We start from the raw sequence: 18822 nt of genomic DNA on the forward strand, positions 1-18822 counted from the left end.
GAGTGCAAGAAGCTCCTGCAGCCAATCGGAAGCCGCGCCTTGGTTTTCAAAGGATTCCAGGAGTTGAACGGACTCTCGGAATGGATTAAGTTCAACAACCAAGGAACAACCATATAGCCACCAGATTAATGACTGGCACTTCTGATTAGGTTATGTCTCATCAGTATTGGAAAAATCTTCACTTGTTTCCAGTTTGTTTTATATCTGAATCAAAGGTCCTGGTTTTGACCCATAAAATACTGTATAGATTAGGAGAAGTATCTAAAGGGTGACCTATAAATATGGCTTTTCTTTGCAATTATTGTTAGAGGACCAATTGCAGATCACCTCTGCTTTGGGAGATTAGGCTGGTAATGAGAGAGAGAGAGGGCCTTATCTGTGATGGTACCCCAGTTGTGGAATACTCTCCAAAGTGAAAACCATATGACAACTGCTCAGTTAACCATTAGCCACCATTTCTAGACAACTTTATTCTCTTAAGTTTTATGGTTGAAGTGCCTTTACGTCTCACTGCTCTCTTCTACTAAGCAGCGTGTGTGTGTGTGTGTGTGTGTGTGTGTGTGTGTGTGTGTTACATAGCTTTATTGCATAGCAACAAGGGCCTGCTCAGCTGTAGATGTCTAGTAAAAACATAACTGAATGAGTTCCATATATGTGGTTTTGATTTGGTTGATGAAAGTTGAGGTTTTATAGATCTCCACTGAGTGTTGTAGATATTCCTTCCACTCAGCTTAAAGGGCTGTCCCTCCTTCTATATATATCACAGCCCCATGAAAATTAATGACTGCCCTTATTTCCACACATCACCCTTCCAGAGAACAGAATGGATGTCATTTGTTTCAGATGTCACAGCTCTAATGTACCCTTTACTTTTGAGATGTTGCTCTGATAACTTTGCTCCCATCACACTGTTGCAATGGGATGAATTCATTATTTCCTGGCATTCAGCATGTTCCATCAACTCAGGGAACCATATCAGCATGTATCTAACAGGCCACAAAGTGGGTGAAATGCACTCACCCAGGAGCTCACTTGATGGCCTTAGGTAAGTTTTAGCCTTCCACTGGGCATAGTAATATGGGGCTCATAGATATAGATCACAGGGGCTTATGGATGTAAGCTATTTGGAGTGCTTTAGGCATTGAGGCAAATCGCACCTTAGTTCTAATTCTATTATTTCTTGGAGATGACCTATGAGCATCAGTGTTTAACAAACCTTGACAACTCAGCTTGCTCAAGGTTGCTCAAGAAACTCATAGGCAAGTCTGTCTGTGCTGAATATTACACAACCCCCTAAAACGAACTGTTGAAAACATTCAGTCCTGAGAATGACAGGCAAAACCCTTTTGCATTCTACTCTCAGGAAGGGAAACGACATAAGATGAGCCCACTCTGGAAAAGTAAAGACCAAAATCTTGTTTACTCAGCTAATTTTAAGATTATTAATTTGCCTGACATTTCTTCAGTAAAAAAAAATACCAGTTTAAATGTGCATATATTTGAATATTTAAAATGCTTTAAAGATACACTTAAGGGTAGCAATCTAGATAATTGCTATGAAATAAGGACTTCTGAGAAGCTAAAATCCATTTCTTAGTTGCAGTGGCAGTCAACTGGTGGTCCACTACCATATATGATTGATTGATTGATTGATTGATTGATTGATTGATTTTTGTGCTCCTCACTCCCTTCTGCAGTGTCTCAAGTGATAGGAATGGGAAAATTCTAGCAACCATCTTGTCCACTGATGAATGGAATCTGCCCCTTCCAAATATTACATGCTCAAAAGGAGTGCTAGTGTCAAGTGCATGGAAAGAGACAAAAATGTTACTTGGCTGTTCCATACAAAATGTGTGAAAGAAGCAATGATGTTTTCCCCTGATTCTCCACAATTTCCCCTCCCACTGCAGCCCCCACTTTGCCACATCCAAAGCATTTCCTGAGAACTCCTTTATGCTCAGGAGATAATGTGTTGGAAGGCTCAGGGCAGGCTTCCTCAAACTCGGCCCTCCAGATGTTTTTGGCCTACAACTCCCATGATCCCTAGGTAGCAGGACCAGTAGTCAGGGATGATGGGAATTGTAGTCTCAAAACATCTGGAGGGCTGAGTTTGAGGAAGCTCGGCTTAGGGGCTGCAGTTGGGAGAAGAGAGCAGGGAATTCCTTCTGCATGGATACAACCCATTGTATACTACTTATATATATATAAGCAGGTGAACACTTCAAACTCACAGTAGCAAATATGCATTGCTGGCTAATTTTATATGCCTTTCAAATAAGAAAATCTTTTTTTGCCATTTGTAGTGCAGCCAGATTCCTCAAAGATAACCAAATCAAGAAATCAACATTTCCCAGTGCTTTAGGCTTCTTATCTGGCATTTAGACTATCTAATTGCAAAGCATGCTTCAAACAAGTCATCGTGCAGTGATTTTAAACACCTTAGTTTCATCCTTCTTACCTATTTTTATAAGAAATGGCTGTTGAAGGAGAAGTTGTGTGGAATTGTTGTAAACTATTCAGAAGGGTTTTGTGCAGCACATGTTTTGTTCAGCAAACATTCCTATCTGCTATTTAAAAAAGTATTAAGCAGTGATAAGAAACAGGCAGTTAAACCTTCATATAGATTCAAGTGAACTATGATATGCAAGTAATAGCATTCTCTCTCTTCCAGACTCAGAAGCAGCATTTCTCAACCTTGGGTCCCCAGATGTTTTTGGCCTACAGCTCCCATCATCCCTGACTACTGGTCCTGTTAGCTAGGGATCATGGGAGTTGTAGGCCAAAAACACATTATGTAGGTTTTATACTATTTTCACTGTCTTGGCTTTCACCAAAGAATTATAATAATTGTACTTGATAAGGTACTGAGAATCCTATTAGAAATCCGTAGTTGGCCCATTCCCAATATTCCCTGATATGTGGAAATAATATTTAATCATTATGTGTAGACGTCCCTTTAAATACATAGCTAAAAACAGAGCTGGTTTTGTCCAGTACGGTATTTCATCATTATGTACTGTAGGTCTTTGCTGCTATCTTAGAGCCCATGTCTTAGACCAGCTGTGATGCTGATCTCCAAGGGTAGGTAGGGAAGAAAGCAAAACATGGTCCACACAGCATTTATTATTACATGTGTGAAGATCTGTTTGCAGCATATGCTTACTAACTGCCTGCTACAATAACACAGCCTTCAAGCCAGGGTACATTTAATGAGTTGTGCCTGTGTAATCTTGTCGCATGATTGTGTATACTGATATTTTCATAAACTATTTGTATATCAATGTGGTAGCTATACAGTCAATATCTATCCTGCCATTCCTTATGAAATGCTGTATTTTGATGCATTTTCCTTGAATCAGCTTTGACCCAAATTGAGAAAATGAATAACCTAGCTGTGTTTTAATGTGTATACATCCATAGGTTCTCAGGCACCACACTACACAAATTCTCATGGAAAATGAAGACCATCTGTAATCCTTGACTCTGCCTTTCCCTGCTCCCTCTCCCTCTCCCCTCTCCCTCTCTTTTAAAGAATTTTAACCACCATGTTTCTGCTGCTCAACAGTGTCATTGCACCAATAGAAGCATGGCAAACACTCTCATTTAAGAACCAAAAATATGAGTGTGTATGAGTGGCTAGAGAAACATTGCGTACTAAGATTGCTTCAGGGAAAGAATCCCAAGTACCATTCCTCTGTGCCAGGAATAATTTTATTTGATATGATTTTTTTGTGTGAATTAAAGCCTCAGAGAAGTAATATTGCATCCTCAAAACAAAGTGCTGAACTCAACTCCTTTTGCAAAATGCATGCAAAATTTCCCCCTTAGGATTTTGAGGAGCCCTAGAGTGCCCGCCTTGCAAAAACCCGGAGTTGCTAAGAAATACATTTCAGATGAGTTTTTTTTATGGGAAATTTCTCTGTGATTTGAAATATATATAATATACCTGCATTATAATTAACTGTATATAAAATAAACTGAGGGATAATACTACAACAAGCTAGAGAGAGACATTTTATCCAGCAGGTATTTTCAAAATCCTTTACAATGTATGAGCATAGTCTCCTAATTGTCTGTGTTTATCCTGCAGCTTAACTTATACCTTTTAATGTTTGGTTGTGTTTCCCCCCCAGATGCCTCAGGAACAGTACGCACACAGAAGCACCATGCAGAGCTCAGAAGGACCCCATGTATACAAAGTGGGGATTTATGGCTGGCGCAAGAGGTGCCTCTATTTCTTTGTGCTACTCCTAATGATTTTAATTCTGGTGAACCTTGCTATGACCATCTGGATTCTCAAGGTTATGAACTTCACAATTGTAAGTAGAGGATGCTACATTTGAAGGGTATTTTGCTTTAATGTTAGCACATACAGCTGCAGTGCTAGTTACAGATAGGTAGCCGTGTTGGTCTGCCATAGTCAAAACAAAACAAATTCCTTCCAGTAGCACCTTAAAGACCAACTAAGTCAGTTCTTGGTATGAGCTTTCGTGTGCATGCACACTTCTTCAGATATCTGAAGAAGTGTGCATGCACACGAAAGCTCATACCAAGAACTGACTTAGTTGGTCTTTAAGGTGCTACTGGAAGGAATTTGTTTTGTTTTAGCTGCAGTGCTGTAATGTTTTGGGGTCCCAAGTACACCCATGAGTCCACCATATCAGAATAATCGAACACTGGAGGAAAATGTAGAAAGCGTAGCTGTTTCAGTTTCCAAAGATCTGCATATTACTTTTTCAAAAACTGAAAATCCTAGTTGCCAGCATAGGGAAAGTTACTGTTATCTATCTTCCTCTGACCATATAGAAACAATCTTAAAATCTGCCCACATGCCAAGGCTTATTGCAGAGAAGAAACTTGGTATAAATAACTTTCCTTTCTAACAGGTATTGGTTCTTCCAGGCAAACATGACCTAAAAGGTGCATGAAACAAGTTTTACTTTTGTTCTTAAAAGGAAGTATACTGCTGTATGCAGTGGAAGAGAATGGAGTGTGTTGTCATTCAGCTTTAAATACAAACTACTCTACACACTATTCCCCAGAGAATCAAGCAATAAAATCAGTTCATTGTTTAAGAGCATGAAACTTCTTCAGGAAGAAGAGAATACATTCCTATCACTAATCCGTAAAGGTGATTTTCATTGGTTGGTTTATGAGAAGTAGCCGTGTTGGGTTTTTTCTTTCTTTGTAGAAGACTCTCACCTGAATAGTTGTATTATAGTGCATCTGCTCCCTTTCCTTTCACTTCCCTTCTTTCTACTGAAGGGCAGATCAGGTCACCTATCTTGTTGTGGAAACCAGTGGGATATTGTTTAAAATGATGAATTGCACTTCATCCTCACTGAAGAGATAAACCCACAGTAAACTCCTGCAATACAGAGTGATCATATAAAGTTGTGCAGAAACCTGCAAGATGCTGTGGAGACTTCTTCTGAATTATTTTTTGGGGGCTAATATGTAACAATACTCCAAACAGTATGCCATATGTTCACAAGCTTTTAAGCCAGATTCTTCAGGCCTTCCCAGATGGTTTTATTTTTGTACAATCATTATACTGTTGTGCAGGTCTCAGATACTTGTGTTTGCACTTCTGATACAAAGACATTTCATTTTCCCTAGTGTTTTGTCTCTAGTATTTTGTGATGGGGATAATTTTTCCTTCCTCATAACCCTGCTGCTATGTCAGTTGCCAGAGAGAGTGGCATGTGGAATGGTATAGGCATTGATAACACCACTGATTATCAGTGACAGAACTATGCCTTCCTAATTTTGTTAAGTTTCAAAAGGTTATGTTTCACAAAACAAAAATGTTCAAAGATTGAATGATTAAAATGCACAGCACTCATGCAGTATGTTTTTTAAAAAAAATATGGGGATATTAAAAAAATAGTGAAAAAACAGCAAGTCTATCCCCTCTTGTAGTAGCCCTGGGTTTTTTTTTGGGGGGGGGTTCCCTTTGTTTTGTTTTTCTTAGGCTGCATTCCACTGCACACTTACCTAGGAGTAAGCTCCATTGCACTCAGTAGGACCTCTGTGTACTTGGATTCTGCTGTTAGTTTTTTGTTTGGCCTCTGTGTTATGTTACTCGTTCATTTGTTGTTGTTGTTGTTTAGTCGTGTCCGACTCTTCGTGACCCCATGGACCAGAGCACGCCAGGCACTCCTATCTTCCACTGCCTCCTGCAGTTTGGTCAGACTCATGTTTGTGGCTTCGAGAACACTGTCCAACCATCTCGTCCTCTGTCGTCCACTTCTCCTTGTGCCCTCCATCTTTCCCAACATCAGGGTCTTTTCCAGGGAATCTTCTCTTCTCATGAGGTGGCCAAAGTATTGGAGCCTCAGCTTCAGGATCTGCTCGTTCATTTAGTCAATCTTAAAACCACCCTTCATAGTTAGGATCCCAGGATGGTCCACAAAATATAAAACAATAATTTTGAACTTTTTAGTTTAGAAAAAAGGTGAGTGTGGAGGGACATTAACATGGTGTGTAAGTCTAGGCATGGTGTGGATAAAGTAGATAGGGAGAAGTTTGTCCCCCTCTCTCGTCATTGTAGAACACAAGGCCATCCAATGAAACTGAATATTAGAGGATACAGGACAGACAATAGATAGTACTTCCTCACATAGTTAAACTATGGAATTCTCTCACATAAGTTGCAGTGATGGCCACTAATTTGGATGGCTTCAAAAGAGGTTTAGATAGTTCATGGAGGATAAAGGATATAATCATGATGGCTGTGTTCCCTCTGTCAGAAGCAGGATGCCTCTCAGTACCAGTAGCTTAGAACACAAGTGCCAATGTGTTCACTTCTTGTTTGTGGTCATCCTGTAGGCATCTGATATGCCACTGTGAGAATAGGATGCTAGACCAGATGGGTGTTCTAAGGATCTTCTTATGGGTTCTACCACTAAACTGTGTCCTAACCCTCATTGCCCACACATGGGCCACTATAGCCTCCATGGCTGCAGCAGTGTAGTGATTGGTGGGCTCTGCAAGATTGTAGCACTTTGTTGTGGTCCATTTCAACTCTTCTGATAGGTTGCAAGTTGCACCATGCCCGAGACCTATGGTGAGCCATGCATTGAGTTATTCTAAGGCTCACTTACTCAGTAACTAAGGAGGAAGCCATCAACACAGAGTTCAGAAGAAAATAAAAATAAAAATCTTCCACATTTACTGCTGGACTTCAACTATATATACATATTCACGCTGTCATGTGATATTTTGACAAGATGATCAACATGTAAAGTTGAAGTCACTTACCACAACAAGGGAAGCATCATCTGCTGTAGGAAATAAAACTTTTTTCAAGGCTTCCCCTTCCCTCTTTTCCTTATGCCTGTTTATCAGCACTTATTGCACCCTTGAGCTTTTTCCAGCAGAATGTTTGTTGTACTCATTAAAATACAATGAGCACTTATTGGGTATAATGAGCACTCATTGTATTTTAATGAGTGGCACCACTGTCCTGTGGTGCTGAACTCATTCAGGCTTTCTGGGGTAGCCTCAGGGATGAAAGAGAAATGCTGAGATGCCTGCACTTTAAAAACATGTAGGACTCTTCAGTTTTACCTGCTTCAGGAATGGCTTCCCACCCATTAATGACTTTTATCTGCAGGTATTCAAGGGCATCCTTTAGTCTGTATCTGACCCACTGCCAGTATTTCCCTTTTCTGCAGTAATTGCATTTAGCCTGACAGAAGGCTTGAACTTTGAGACTGTCTCCAGAATCTTAACACTTACTTCCAGGTCTGCAGTGTTTGGGTTCCAAGTTGTTTGAGTATCAAGGTGTCTGAGAACCAAGGTACCACTGTATGTATATATCTTTCAACAAAATTGAAAGGGGATGGTGCCCTCACTCTTATGGCTTCCAAAGCGACCCCCCCCCCAAAGATGCTTCCTTTGGTGTTGCCCATTCAGTGGTGGCCCTGGCATTGGTGGGCTCACTACCTAATACAGCAGTCCTTTGAGGCCCTGAAGAAATCAGGGCAGAACCTGTTAGCTGAAAAATGCTGAGTCAGGGCTTTCTGGTCCCTCTAGGAAGCCAAACTCTTCCAGAAACCCCACATGTAGAAGACAAGCCAGCAGTAGATGGTACAGCACATTCTGTTTGCATACTCTCTTTACTAGTGTGCAGTCATAGTTGCTCTGAGACAGGTCTGCTTGGGTAGAGGGTGCTTTGAATTTGAACTACTCTCCTTGCTTGACTATTCTGACCATACATGAAACAGGTTTGAAAACCTTCAGGTAGGGTCCTACACAAAATGGGATTTGCATCCCCATCTCTACTGCTCCCCTGTCAGCACTTCCTTTCCCAAGAGAGAAGGAAGCCTCATCTTGAGGAAGCAGACGACAGATGGCAGAAAAATAGTAGAATACATCTTCTTGGCTGCAAATGGCATGCTTCACATGTCATTTCCTGCCAAGCACCATGGGCCTGACTACAAGTAGAGTGCGTCATTTACAGTCAGTAAGAGGCTGGTGTTCCCTATGCCCATCAGCTGCCTGTTTCTCATCCTGCTTCCCACAAGAGAAATGCTCCCCTGCCCCCTGCTTTGGGAAACTGAACTCACAGGGAGTCAGGGAAAGTGGTGGATGTAGTGAGGTTCGCAAAAACATGAAACAGTCTTTTGGGTGTTCAAGTTAAGCATATTTTAAGGCTTTAGGTTTTTTGGGTTGTTTTACTCAAGTATTTATCCTGAATGCTTTAAAGCAGTGTTTCCCAGCCTTGGGCCTCCAGCTATTTTTGAACTACAATTCCCATCATCCCTGACCACTGGTCTTGCTAGCTAGGGATGATGGGAGTTGTAGTTCAAAAACAGCTGGAGGCCCAAGGTTGGGAAACACTGCTTTAAAGAACCAATTAATCTTCAGAGTAAGGTGGAGGAGGCTCAGCCATCCCTTCCTGTGAGACATGGTGAGGTTCAGTGATAGGATCTAAAATGTTTCACACGGTGATATCCTTCAATGGATCATTTGTGTTGGTGGTGTAAAACTGATTAAGCATTTTTATTCCACCCAGGAAAATATATCACGGTTCAAATAAAGAGGTACTTTCTGCACTGGTTTGCAATGCTGAGACCAATTTGCATTTGTGGCATTAAAGAAAACAATAGACATATTAATCACCTGAGTCCTGAATACTGTTTGCAAGCAAACTTTCAAATTAAAAGTACCTGATGAGCAAGGCAAAAAGGAAAAGATGGAGGCTGCAATCCTTTGCCCGGTTACATGGAACTAGGCCTCACTGAACTCAGTGGGACTCCCTTCCAAGTAAATATGCACACTGTCAGGCTATCATTTCTGTATTAGAGCTGAAATTTATATTTAAATGTTCTTAAATAGAATGCTGATTTGCACTATATAAATGTCAACTGTGGTATTATTATCTTGCTTTATTTCATAGGTGAAAATGAGCTTTGGTTAGGAAGAGTTATTTTTAATACAATTACTCCCTCTTGTGTGTAAACTACCTGCCACGTTTTAATTATGCAAGAACAGTAGGTGAATAATGTAGCAGCAAAGATGGATTGGAGATTAAAAATTCCATCCAGGTCACTTTCTCTAATTATTGAAAGTAATGGGGTTTGTTTTAATTATTTTTTTCATTAAAAATTCCTTCTAAATGAAATATGATCATGGAGCCATTGCTCCCCTGTTAATGATTTCTCCTGGGCCACCTTAAGAATATATATTTTTTCTTTGATGGCACTGCCATAGAGGGAAATGCTTCAGTCTTTATCTTAAAGTTCTGTCTCCTGTAATAATAGCCAAAATCAGTTGGCTAAAACTAGTCAGCTGATGGCATGCACTGAAACCTCTGTACTGGAGCCTCTGTACAGTGGTACCTTGGGTTAAGAACTTCTGGAGGTCCGTTCTTAACCTGAAACTGTTCTTAACCTGAAGCACCACTTTAGCTAATGGGGCCTCCCACTGCCGCCACACCACCGGAGCACGATTTCTGTTCTCATCCTGAAGCAAAGTTCTTAACCCGAGGTATTATTTCTGGGTTAGCGGAGTCTGTAACCTGAAGCGTAAGTAACCTGAAGCGTATGTAGCCCAAGGTACCACTGTACTGGCATAATTTCTGCAAGAATTATGTATTATCCACACTCTCTGCAAAATAGTTTTGTGGAGAGGTCTATCCATCTGAGCCTTGGTTATATAAAATTCCCAAGCTATATACAGTTATCCTGCCTTCACAAGATGACCATTGCATGAAGGAGAGAGCACACCTGTGCTCTCTGGCCCCATCTTCCATGTTATGTCTTTGTCATCTGGCTCAGCCATGTCCAGTGTGTTGGGGATGGGTGATTTAGAGCTTGATTACACAGGGTTGTAAATTACATATGGATCCCTCTTAAATAGAACAGGCTCTCTTCTTCTCTTCAAATTTCTCTTCCATTGTATGGATGGGTGGGCTGTGTTGGGCTGGCATGAATACAGCAGTGAGGGGCAGAGCCAGCAAAAATGACCATGCTCTTCTTCTCGTGTGATGAGGATTTTGTTCTTTGGACTTTTTGTTTTTCTAAATCTCCAATACAGATGCAACGGCCACTCTTTCCTCTAGTGCTGTGTTCAGGGCAACCTGAAAATTCTCTTACCTGTTTGCTTATGTTGACTGGCCAAAGGTACGAACATTTGCACAACACACTTGAATATCGGCTTTGTTTAAGCATGTTCTTTTTGTGCATACCTGAGTATATTTACATTGCAGTCCATAGCTCCACATTGCTATGCAACCTTACACTCAGGTTATCCTGCTCACCTTCTTATATTTTAATTCCTTACAAATATTAGAAGCCTGCATCTACATCAGATAATAAATCCCTAATTATTCTTGTAGCTCGAATTGTATTGCATGTGAATCTTCTTTTTTTTTTTAATAATCTTTATTACCTTTCAAACTTACGGCAGAAAAAAAAGGAAAAACAAAAAACAATACAATAAACAATACAATAAACAATACAAAACACAACCTTAACACTAAATTAAACAAAACAAAACAACAACAATTTAAAAATCATATAGCATACCATTTCATTAGTCTATCTTTCATTCCCTTATTTCATCGACTTCCTCTCACCTCCCTTTTTGTATTCCACTTCTGTTACTTGTTTCAGCAAATCCTTTCCATCTTTCTCTTTTTATCATTATGAATGTCTTAACATATTTTTAACCTTATTTTCCATTAATACTAAAATACTTATTTATACTTAACTCCTTATAGCATTTCTGCTAAAGCCATAAAGTTTCATTCCAACAATTTTCAAACACTCATTAATTTTACAATATTTCTATGTACAAACTTTAGACTTTCCCAATCTTCTACCACCATCTCTTCTCCCTGGTCTCGGATTCTGCCAATCATTTCCGTCCATTCCATATAGTTCATCAACCTGGAGATCTTCTGTCCGAGGCTCTTAAATCTTTTCCAAGTCCCTTCTGCAATTCTTCATATTCTTTGATGCTGAAAATGCTGAAGAGCAAGTCTCGGGGAGGCCCCAACCCAGCCATGCCCCCATTCCCTCTCAACAGGCCAGCCAACTCTCCACAGCTAGAACCAAGGTCCATACAATATCTCAAATCATGTTTCAAGACTCCTCCAGATCCAAAGACCCCCACAACTCCAATCACCTCCTGACTCAGATTCAGAACCCAAAGGTCAATAAATCCCTGCATGAAAGAGTCTATCCAACCTTCCTTCCCCAGTGCAGGCAGGGCTCCAATCTTCAAATTCTGACTTTTTCTATATTCACTCATAAGAGGCCTCCACTTATAGTCCTCGATTTGCCTCTGAAAGGCTGGGGCTTCCACTTGTATTACTTTAGGTTCAACAACCACAACTTTCTCCTTCTTCTCCCCAGTTTGTCCTGTCAAGGTAGTTTCCTGTATCAAATCCTGAGCAATTTCTGTATTAATGGTCACTTTTTGTCCCAAATTTATCACTTTTTGTTCCGAGTTCTCAAGTTTGGAATTCATAACATCCGTCTTTTTATGAAGCTGTTCCAGCGAGTAGCTTATCTTACATAAAACAGTCACTAAAGCTCCTTCTGTCAACATTCTTAAAGTCCAAGGTCAATCTCTGATTCTCACAGCTCTTATCTTGCAGGTGGAAAAAACCACTCTTGTAACAGTTTCAAAAGCTTCCTCTAGAGGGAAACAGTCTCCACTTGTATCGATCCTTTCATGCGCATTTTAAAATATAAAGTTAGTTTCAATTTTCAATTACTTTTCCTCCTTTTTGAACGCAGAAGAGGACAATGAAAACAATATATTTCTCTTATTTAGCCATCTGTCAACATGCTATCCATTCACAGTCAATGAACTCTCCCAAAACATTAGTTCTGCTGGCAGCCCTTTTCCAGGTTCAGAGCAGTGGTAATTTAATTTTTCACTCTCTCCTGCAGGCTCACTAAGTCCAAAATTTCCCCCTCCTGCTTCCAAGGGGGGTTTTTAACAGTTTTAACCGATGGAGATTTAATCCTTTACAAAATACTTTCCAAGGCTTTAACTTGCAACGTCTTTGCTTCAATCTATTTACAAAAGAGGAAGGCGGACTTCCTGTTTAAAACCTTCCCGCTCCGATGCCAAATTAATGAATTTAAAGATCCAATTTTCCGTTCTACTCACGGGTAGTTGTTTAAAGTCAAATTGTCCACAGGAAAAAGTCAGCGCTCTCCGGCAACAGCGATGCGGCTTCACTCCGTGAAAGAAGCAGTTGATTCAAAGCACCGCGCCGCTCACCCCACTTTGCTCCGGATCCCCAAATCAGGGTTTCCCCATGAGTAGGGGAGGCGCAAAAGGTGCTAGCCGAATCCCAAGTTCACAAGCTTCTCCCGCCTGTGATTTCAACGGGTCTCCGCCTTCGCCGTGGCGGCCAGACCCTAATTTCCACGGAGCAAATTCCTCCCGATCGGAGGAACTCCGCCATTGCCTGGAGGCGCCAACCCGGAAGTTGAATTGTATTGCATGTGAATCTTACCCTTTTACAATTCCTCCTTACTTTCTGCCCTTTGATAGATCTGTAATAAAACCTTTTGCTGCTTGGACAAAGTTAATTTCAACCCACTGGTGATTTTGGTTTAAGATTCTAATACTCATGGGCTGACCACTGTTTCTTCTTAATGTACAGTTACTACCTCTGCAAGAATATTACTGTTATGCATGGGTAGGCAAAAATAAGGCCCAGGGGCTGAATCCAGCCTAATCGCCTTATAAATCCGGTCCGCGGATGGTCTGGGAATCAGCGTGTTTTTACATGAGTAGAATGTGTGGTTTTATTTAAAATGCATCTCTGGGTTATTTGTGAGGCATAGGAATTCATTCATTTTTTCTTTCTTTCCAAAATATATTCCAGCCCTGGTCTGAGGTCTGAGGGGCAGTGGACTGGTCCGCTGCTGAAAAAGTTTGCTGACCCCTGCATTATGCTTAGCTAGCTTTCTTGGGTCAAAACAAAAGGAATACAAACTTAACTCACAAAAAAGCATAATCCCCAAAACCTCCAAGTTAAGATATAGTTATAGTACCTATTTATGTATCTACACGTTAAAATTAAAACTCCTGCATACCAATTTTTGATTGAGGCAAGTCTTTAAGTGTGTAGAGCCTCTGGACAATGACAGTCCAGGATCTTGCGTCTCCTGTGACCTTGGATAACTGATTCCTGCTAGGCCAAACTAGTTAAAACATTATTCCCATATACATGAGCTGTTGTGTGAATTGCTTTAAGTGGGATTGGGTACTTGGATCCATGCTCTGCCCACGATTTCCATTTGAATAAAAGCTCCATTCACAGCAACGGAAGCTTTTCTTCCAATCCAGGTAGCAAATATTGTGTGGATAGTGTCTTGTCTGGTTTGGCCATTGGAATAATGAGCACTTGCTTAGATCAGTAATGGACAGAATATAGATTGTCATCTACTAATAGATCTCTGGCTGATTTGCAGCAGATCAACAACAGTTTATGGTTTCTAATAATGCAGCAACAAGTAAAATTGCCAATACAGTGGATGCTTGGGTTGCCAACGGGATCCGTGCGGGATACACGTTCGCAACCCGCAGTGTCCACAACCCGCAGCATTGCGTCTGCGCACGCGTAGGTTGCGCTTCTGCGCATGTGCAAAGCGCGATTTAGCACTTCTGCACATGCGTGACCGCCGAAACCTGGAAGTAACCTGTTCTGGTACTTCTGGGTTTCGGCGGTCCATAACCCAAAAAAACACAATCTGAAGCATCTGTAACCCGAGGTATGATTGTAATCATCACCATCATTTACTGTGGCTCAACGTATGTGAAATGCTTGCTCTCCAATTTAATGATCCTTTCCTGTCAAATATGAGTACAGTGGTGCCTCGCAAGATGAAATTAATTCGTTCCGCAAGTCTCTTCGTCTTGCGAGTTTTTCGTCTTGCGATGCATGGTTTTCCATAGGAATGCATTGAAAATCAATTAATGCGTTCCTATGGAAACCGCCTTCCCCCGACCTCTTCTGTCCAGGCGATTTAAAAGCCCCTGGGAAGGCAAGCAGGGGGGACAAAGACTTTTGCCCCCCGCCTGCCTTCAGAAGAGGTCCAGGACAGGCTTCGCGGACCTCTCCGCAAGCAGCGGGAGCGCTCCTTGCGGAGAGTTGCCAGCGCGCCCATGCTTCGCGGCCCCGCCGCCCGACTTCAGGACATCGTTCCGATGCCAGGCGGCGGGGGGAGGCTTTCTCGCCCCGCCGCCCGGCATCGGGACGATGCCCCGAAGCCGGGCGGCGGGGGGAGGCGTTCCCGCCCCGCCGCCCGGCATCGGGACGATGCCCCGAAGCCGGGCGGCGGGGGGAGGCGTTCCCGCCCCGCCGCTCGGCTTCGGGACGTCGTTCCGATGCCGGGCAGCGGGGGGAGACTTTCCCGCCCCGCCGCTCGGCTTCGGGACATCGTTCCGATGCCGGGCGGCGGGGGGAGACTTTCCCGCCCCGCCGCCCGGCTTCGGGACATCGTTCCGATGCCGGGCGGCGGGGGGAGACTTTCCCGCCCCGCCGCTCGGCTTCGGGACATCGTTCCGATGCCGGGCGGCGGGGGGAGGCGTTCCCGCCTCGCCGCCCGGCATCGGGGCATCCTTCCGAAGCCCGGCGGCGGGAGGAGGTGTCCCCGCCCCGCCGCCAGGCTTCGGAGGAGGTCCGAGGACAGCGGGGAAGACGAGCTGCGCTTCCCCACTGTCCCAGAGATTTCCCTATGGGCTGTCGTCTTGCGAAGCAAGCCCATAGGGAAATTCGTCTTGCGAAGCGCCTCCAAAACGGAAAACCCTTTCGTCTAGCGGGTTTTCCGTCTTGCGAGGCGTTCGTCTTGCGGGGCACCACTGTATTAATTAGTTGCCTTTGACCAGGTTTTGTGCAGCTCTGTGTTAGAATTTGTGATCTGTACTAAGTCTGTTGTAGATGGGGGGGGTATCAGTATATATCTATATGAAGATTATTGCATATGGAGATTACCCCAGTTTTGCTCATGAGGATATGGATTACCAGTTAGTGCACAGCTTATCATTTTACACATTGCCTTTTCAAAGTGTATCTTACGGTTTACTGTAAGACAGTTAACATTTCCCTTTAACCAAATGAACAAACTCCCTTATGGATTTTAAATTGGTAGGAAAGAGGCAGTTGTACGGTAAATGAATACAGTGTGCAGGAGGTGCTGTAGAGCCTTCTGCAATATGTCATATGGTGTTGGACATTGATATGAGAAATGTTGATGGGTATGAGATCAGTCTACTATTTCCTGTTGATCTACCTGAAAAATCCACCAATGGATGACCTATTCCATCATAAATATAGGGGTGTATGTATGTGTGTACATTTATGTACACAAACACACAGCATGAAAATATGTCGAACGAAGACCTTTAAAGGAACAATTCCTTTAAAGAGAGCTGGCGCCACTCTGGAATATATATAGCTCAGCTGTTCAGTACTAAGAAAGTAGAGTGAACAGTAGCTCAAGTTTCATTTATAACATTTTGTACATTCTTCTTTGTCACTTGAAGCATATAGCTGACCCTAAACACCACACAAGACTGGGAATAGACACTGACTGTTTGGAAAGGTGTTTAAGCTGCCCTTAAAGAAATAGTGAAAAATGCTTGGATTTTTTATTATTTTTTAACAGCATGTTAAAGAGCTGTTAAGGAGACTGGGGCAAAGCAATGTAGCTTTTCAAGAGAAGAAATGTCATGTACCACAGGTGTTGCAGTTTTATTCTTTGCATGCATCCATGGTTAATATGTTGTAAGCAAGCATAATCTCTGTGGATGGTGATCAAATCTGGTTCAAAGCAGACATTGGTGGCAGCCCAATGCATTACCCTACAATGATTTGATTATTATTATTTATTATATGTGCATACCACCCTATACCCGCAGGTCTTGGGGCAGTTCACAGGATAAAATCACGATATAAAAGCACCCTTTATGCACCCTTTTAAAACGTAAAGTGCTGTTTGTCATGTCTTGTTGCTTCCAATGCAAGGAAGGCACTGTGGTCTAAACCACTGAGCCTCTTGGGCTTGTTGATCATAAGGTTGGCAGTTTGAATCCACACAATGGGGTGAGCTCCCATTGCTTTGTCCAAGCTCCTGCCGACTTAGCAGTTTGAAAACATACAAGTGCAAGTAAATAAATACCGCTGTGATGAGAAGATAAACTGTGTTTCCATGCACTCTGGCACTCGTCACGATCTCCCGTTGCACCAGAAGCGGTTTAGTCATGCCGGCCACATGACCCAGAAAGCTGTCTGCGGACAAACACTGGCTCCCTTGGCCTGAAAGCGGAGATGAGCGCCACACCCGTTAGTCACATTTGACTGGACTTAACCGTCCAGGGGTCCTTTACCTTTACCTTGCTTTCAATGCTTGGCATTCCTCAATCTTCTTCACTTCTGCTCACTTGTGAAATTGCTGCCTGCTTTTGATCCTGCTTATTGTCTTCTAAACATTTCTTTATCCCCATATCTAGCTCTGGTCCTCACTTCTTCTGTCTATTGGGTAACCAAGTTGTTTTTCATTGTGATGCTTCTGGGTGCTCTGTGATTTATGGCATCTGCCCTACCGCCCCCCCCCCAACAGATCATCTTTTTATTTTTTTATTTTTTTTGGGGGGGGGGAAATGTAATACAGTACCAACAATTTTTTGTGTGGCTTCTTAAAGATCAACCTATGATGGCTAGAGTTCTTTTTTAAAAGCAACAACAATTGAGGGCAGGGTTTTTTTGTTTGTTTAATGAGCAGAAGTGGTTTATTTAATTCACCCATTCCCCAAAAAATTCAAGTTTTTGCAGTGGTGTAGCGTGGGGGGTCCAGGGGGGGCCGGCTGCACCGGGTGCAACATCTGGGGGTTAGGGTTAGGGGGGTGCAAATCCATGGGTTAGGGGGCGCAAATTACTTGCCTTGCCCCGGGTGCTGACAACCCACGCTACGCCACTGAGTTTTTGTTTTACTACTTTCATGTTACCTGAACTTTCTATACAGGTGTAGGAGCACATTATGCCTGCCCTTAGTTAAGCTGCTGCTTTCCATTTTGAGTACTCTCTTCATCCCCTCGTGGGAAGATAGTAATCATAGGAAGATATATCTAATACATAAAAATGCTGTTTTGCAAGAGAATGGCACAGTCTATAGACTGGAAGAATGGGGTGTGAGATGGGCTTGGGATAAAATAAGCCACTGTAGTTGAATTTGAAGATACTGATCTCAGCAATATATAAAATGAGTAGGGGATTGATAAAATTCTATACAGCATCAAGAATTAGGGGATTAATCTAATTACATGCAAGACAGAAAGAAACAGAGATGTGAGCCTACATTCTGATTCCACTTGCATTGGTATAAGTGGGAATTAACTCCACAGAATTCAGTTGCCAGAATGATGTGAAAGAGAGAGGATAAGACCTGAGACAAAAAATATCCATTGCTTTGAACTTTACAGATTATGCACATAAAAATGCAGGTATTCTAATTTGGAAGCAGAATAAATACTATCATATACATGAGGAGTCTGAGGGGAAAGTCTTCTAGCTTTTTTGAAATTCATTTTCATCTGGGAATTAATAAAGGGAGTAAAGACCAAGGAAGGGTTGACTTTAATATAAACTCAGAATAGCACAGCGAAAGGTCATTTCTTTAAATATGTTGCCTGGCTGCAACCTCAAGCACCATAGCATTAATTGAAAATAGCTAGCTCTGTTTTTGTTGCTTCCCCACTCTGCCAAAACAGATTAGTTCCTCTTTGTGCCAAACTTTTAAGCTGTCAGGCCTATGGAATCATGGTTTTCAACACTAATGTTAAAAGCAACTGGCAAAATAAATTACACATTCAAGGTAAAGAACACAACTGGATTTTAAAGCCTTAAATGACTGGGTGTCAGATTACCTGAAGGACCTCCTTCTTCCATATATCCCTACCTGCTCCTTCACCAGAGGCTTTTCTCCAGATTTCCCTGCCTGATAAGTTGAGGCATCTGCCCAGTAGGAAGAAGCTCTTGGTAGTGGTGGCGTCTCTCTTATGGAACAGTCCCCCCAGAGAGGTTTTCCTGCCTCCTAAGTTATTACATTTCTGTGTCAGTGAAAAGATTTTTATTCTCCTCAATTTTAAATTTCCAGGGCATTTTAGATTTAGCAACACTTAGTATTTTTCTTCTTGTTGGGTTCATTAAGCAGTATGAAAATGTTATGATGATAATGATAATATAGGTGTAAGCTCTAAAAACCTTACCAACATGTGACAGAGATAATTTGTTTTGCAAGTTTCTGTCCTGCCCTTCATCATAACCCAGCTCAGGGTGCATAATAA

General features: G+C 42.1%; 2 protein-coding genes across 4 annotated transcripts in view; one reads left to right on the top strand and one right to left on the bottom strand.

The window, feature by feature from the left end:
- SGCD (sarcoglycan delta) overlaps nt 1–18822 on the top strand; it is a 394603-nt gene that overhangs the window by 216588 nt on the left and 159193 nt on the right. For both annotated transcript variants that reach the window (XM_081851583.1, XM_081851582.1), the window contains one exon: nt 4134–4319. In XM_081851583.1, coding sequence (XP_081707709.1) covers nt 4134–4319 — 186 coding nt within the window. The remainder of the gene's footprint in view (nt 1–4133; nt 4320–18822) is intronic.
- Nucleotides 1–18822, bottom strand: part of LOC309336095 (syncytin-2-like) — a 396307-nt gene that overhangs the window by 200438 nt on the left and 177047 nt on the right. The window lies entirely within an intron of this gene.

Source organism: Podarcis erhardii, assembly GCF_964252035.2.
Source record: "Podarcis erhardii genome assembly, chromosome: 2".
Taxonomy (NCBI): Eukaryota; Metazoa; Chordata; class Lepidosauria; order Squamata; family Lacertidae; genus Podarcis; species Podarcis erhardii.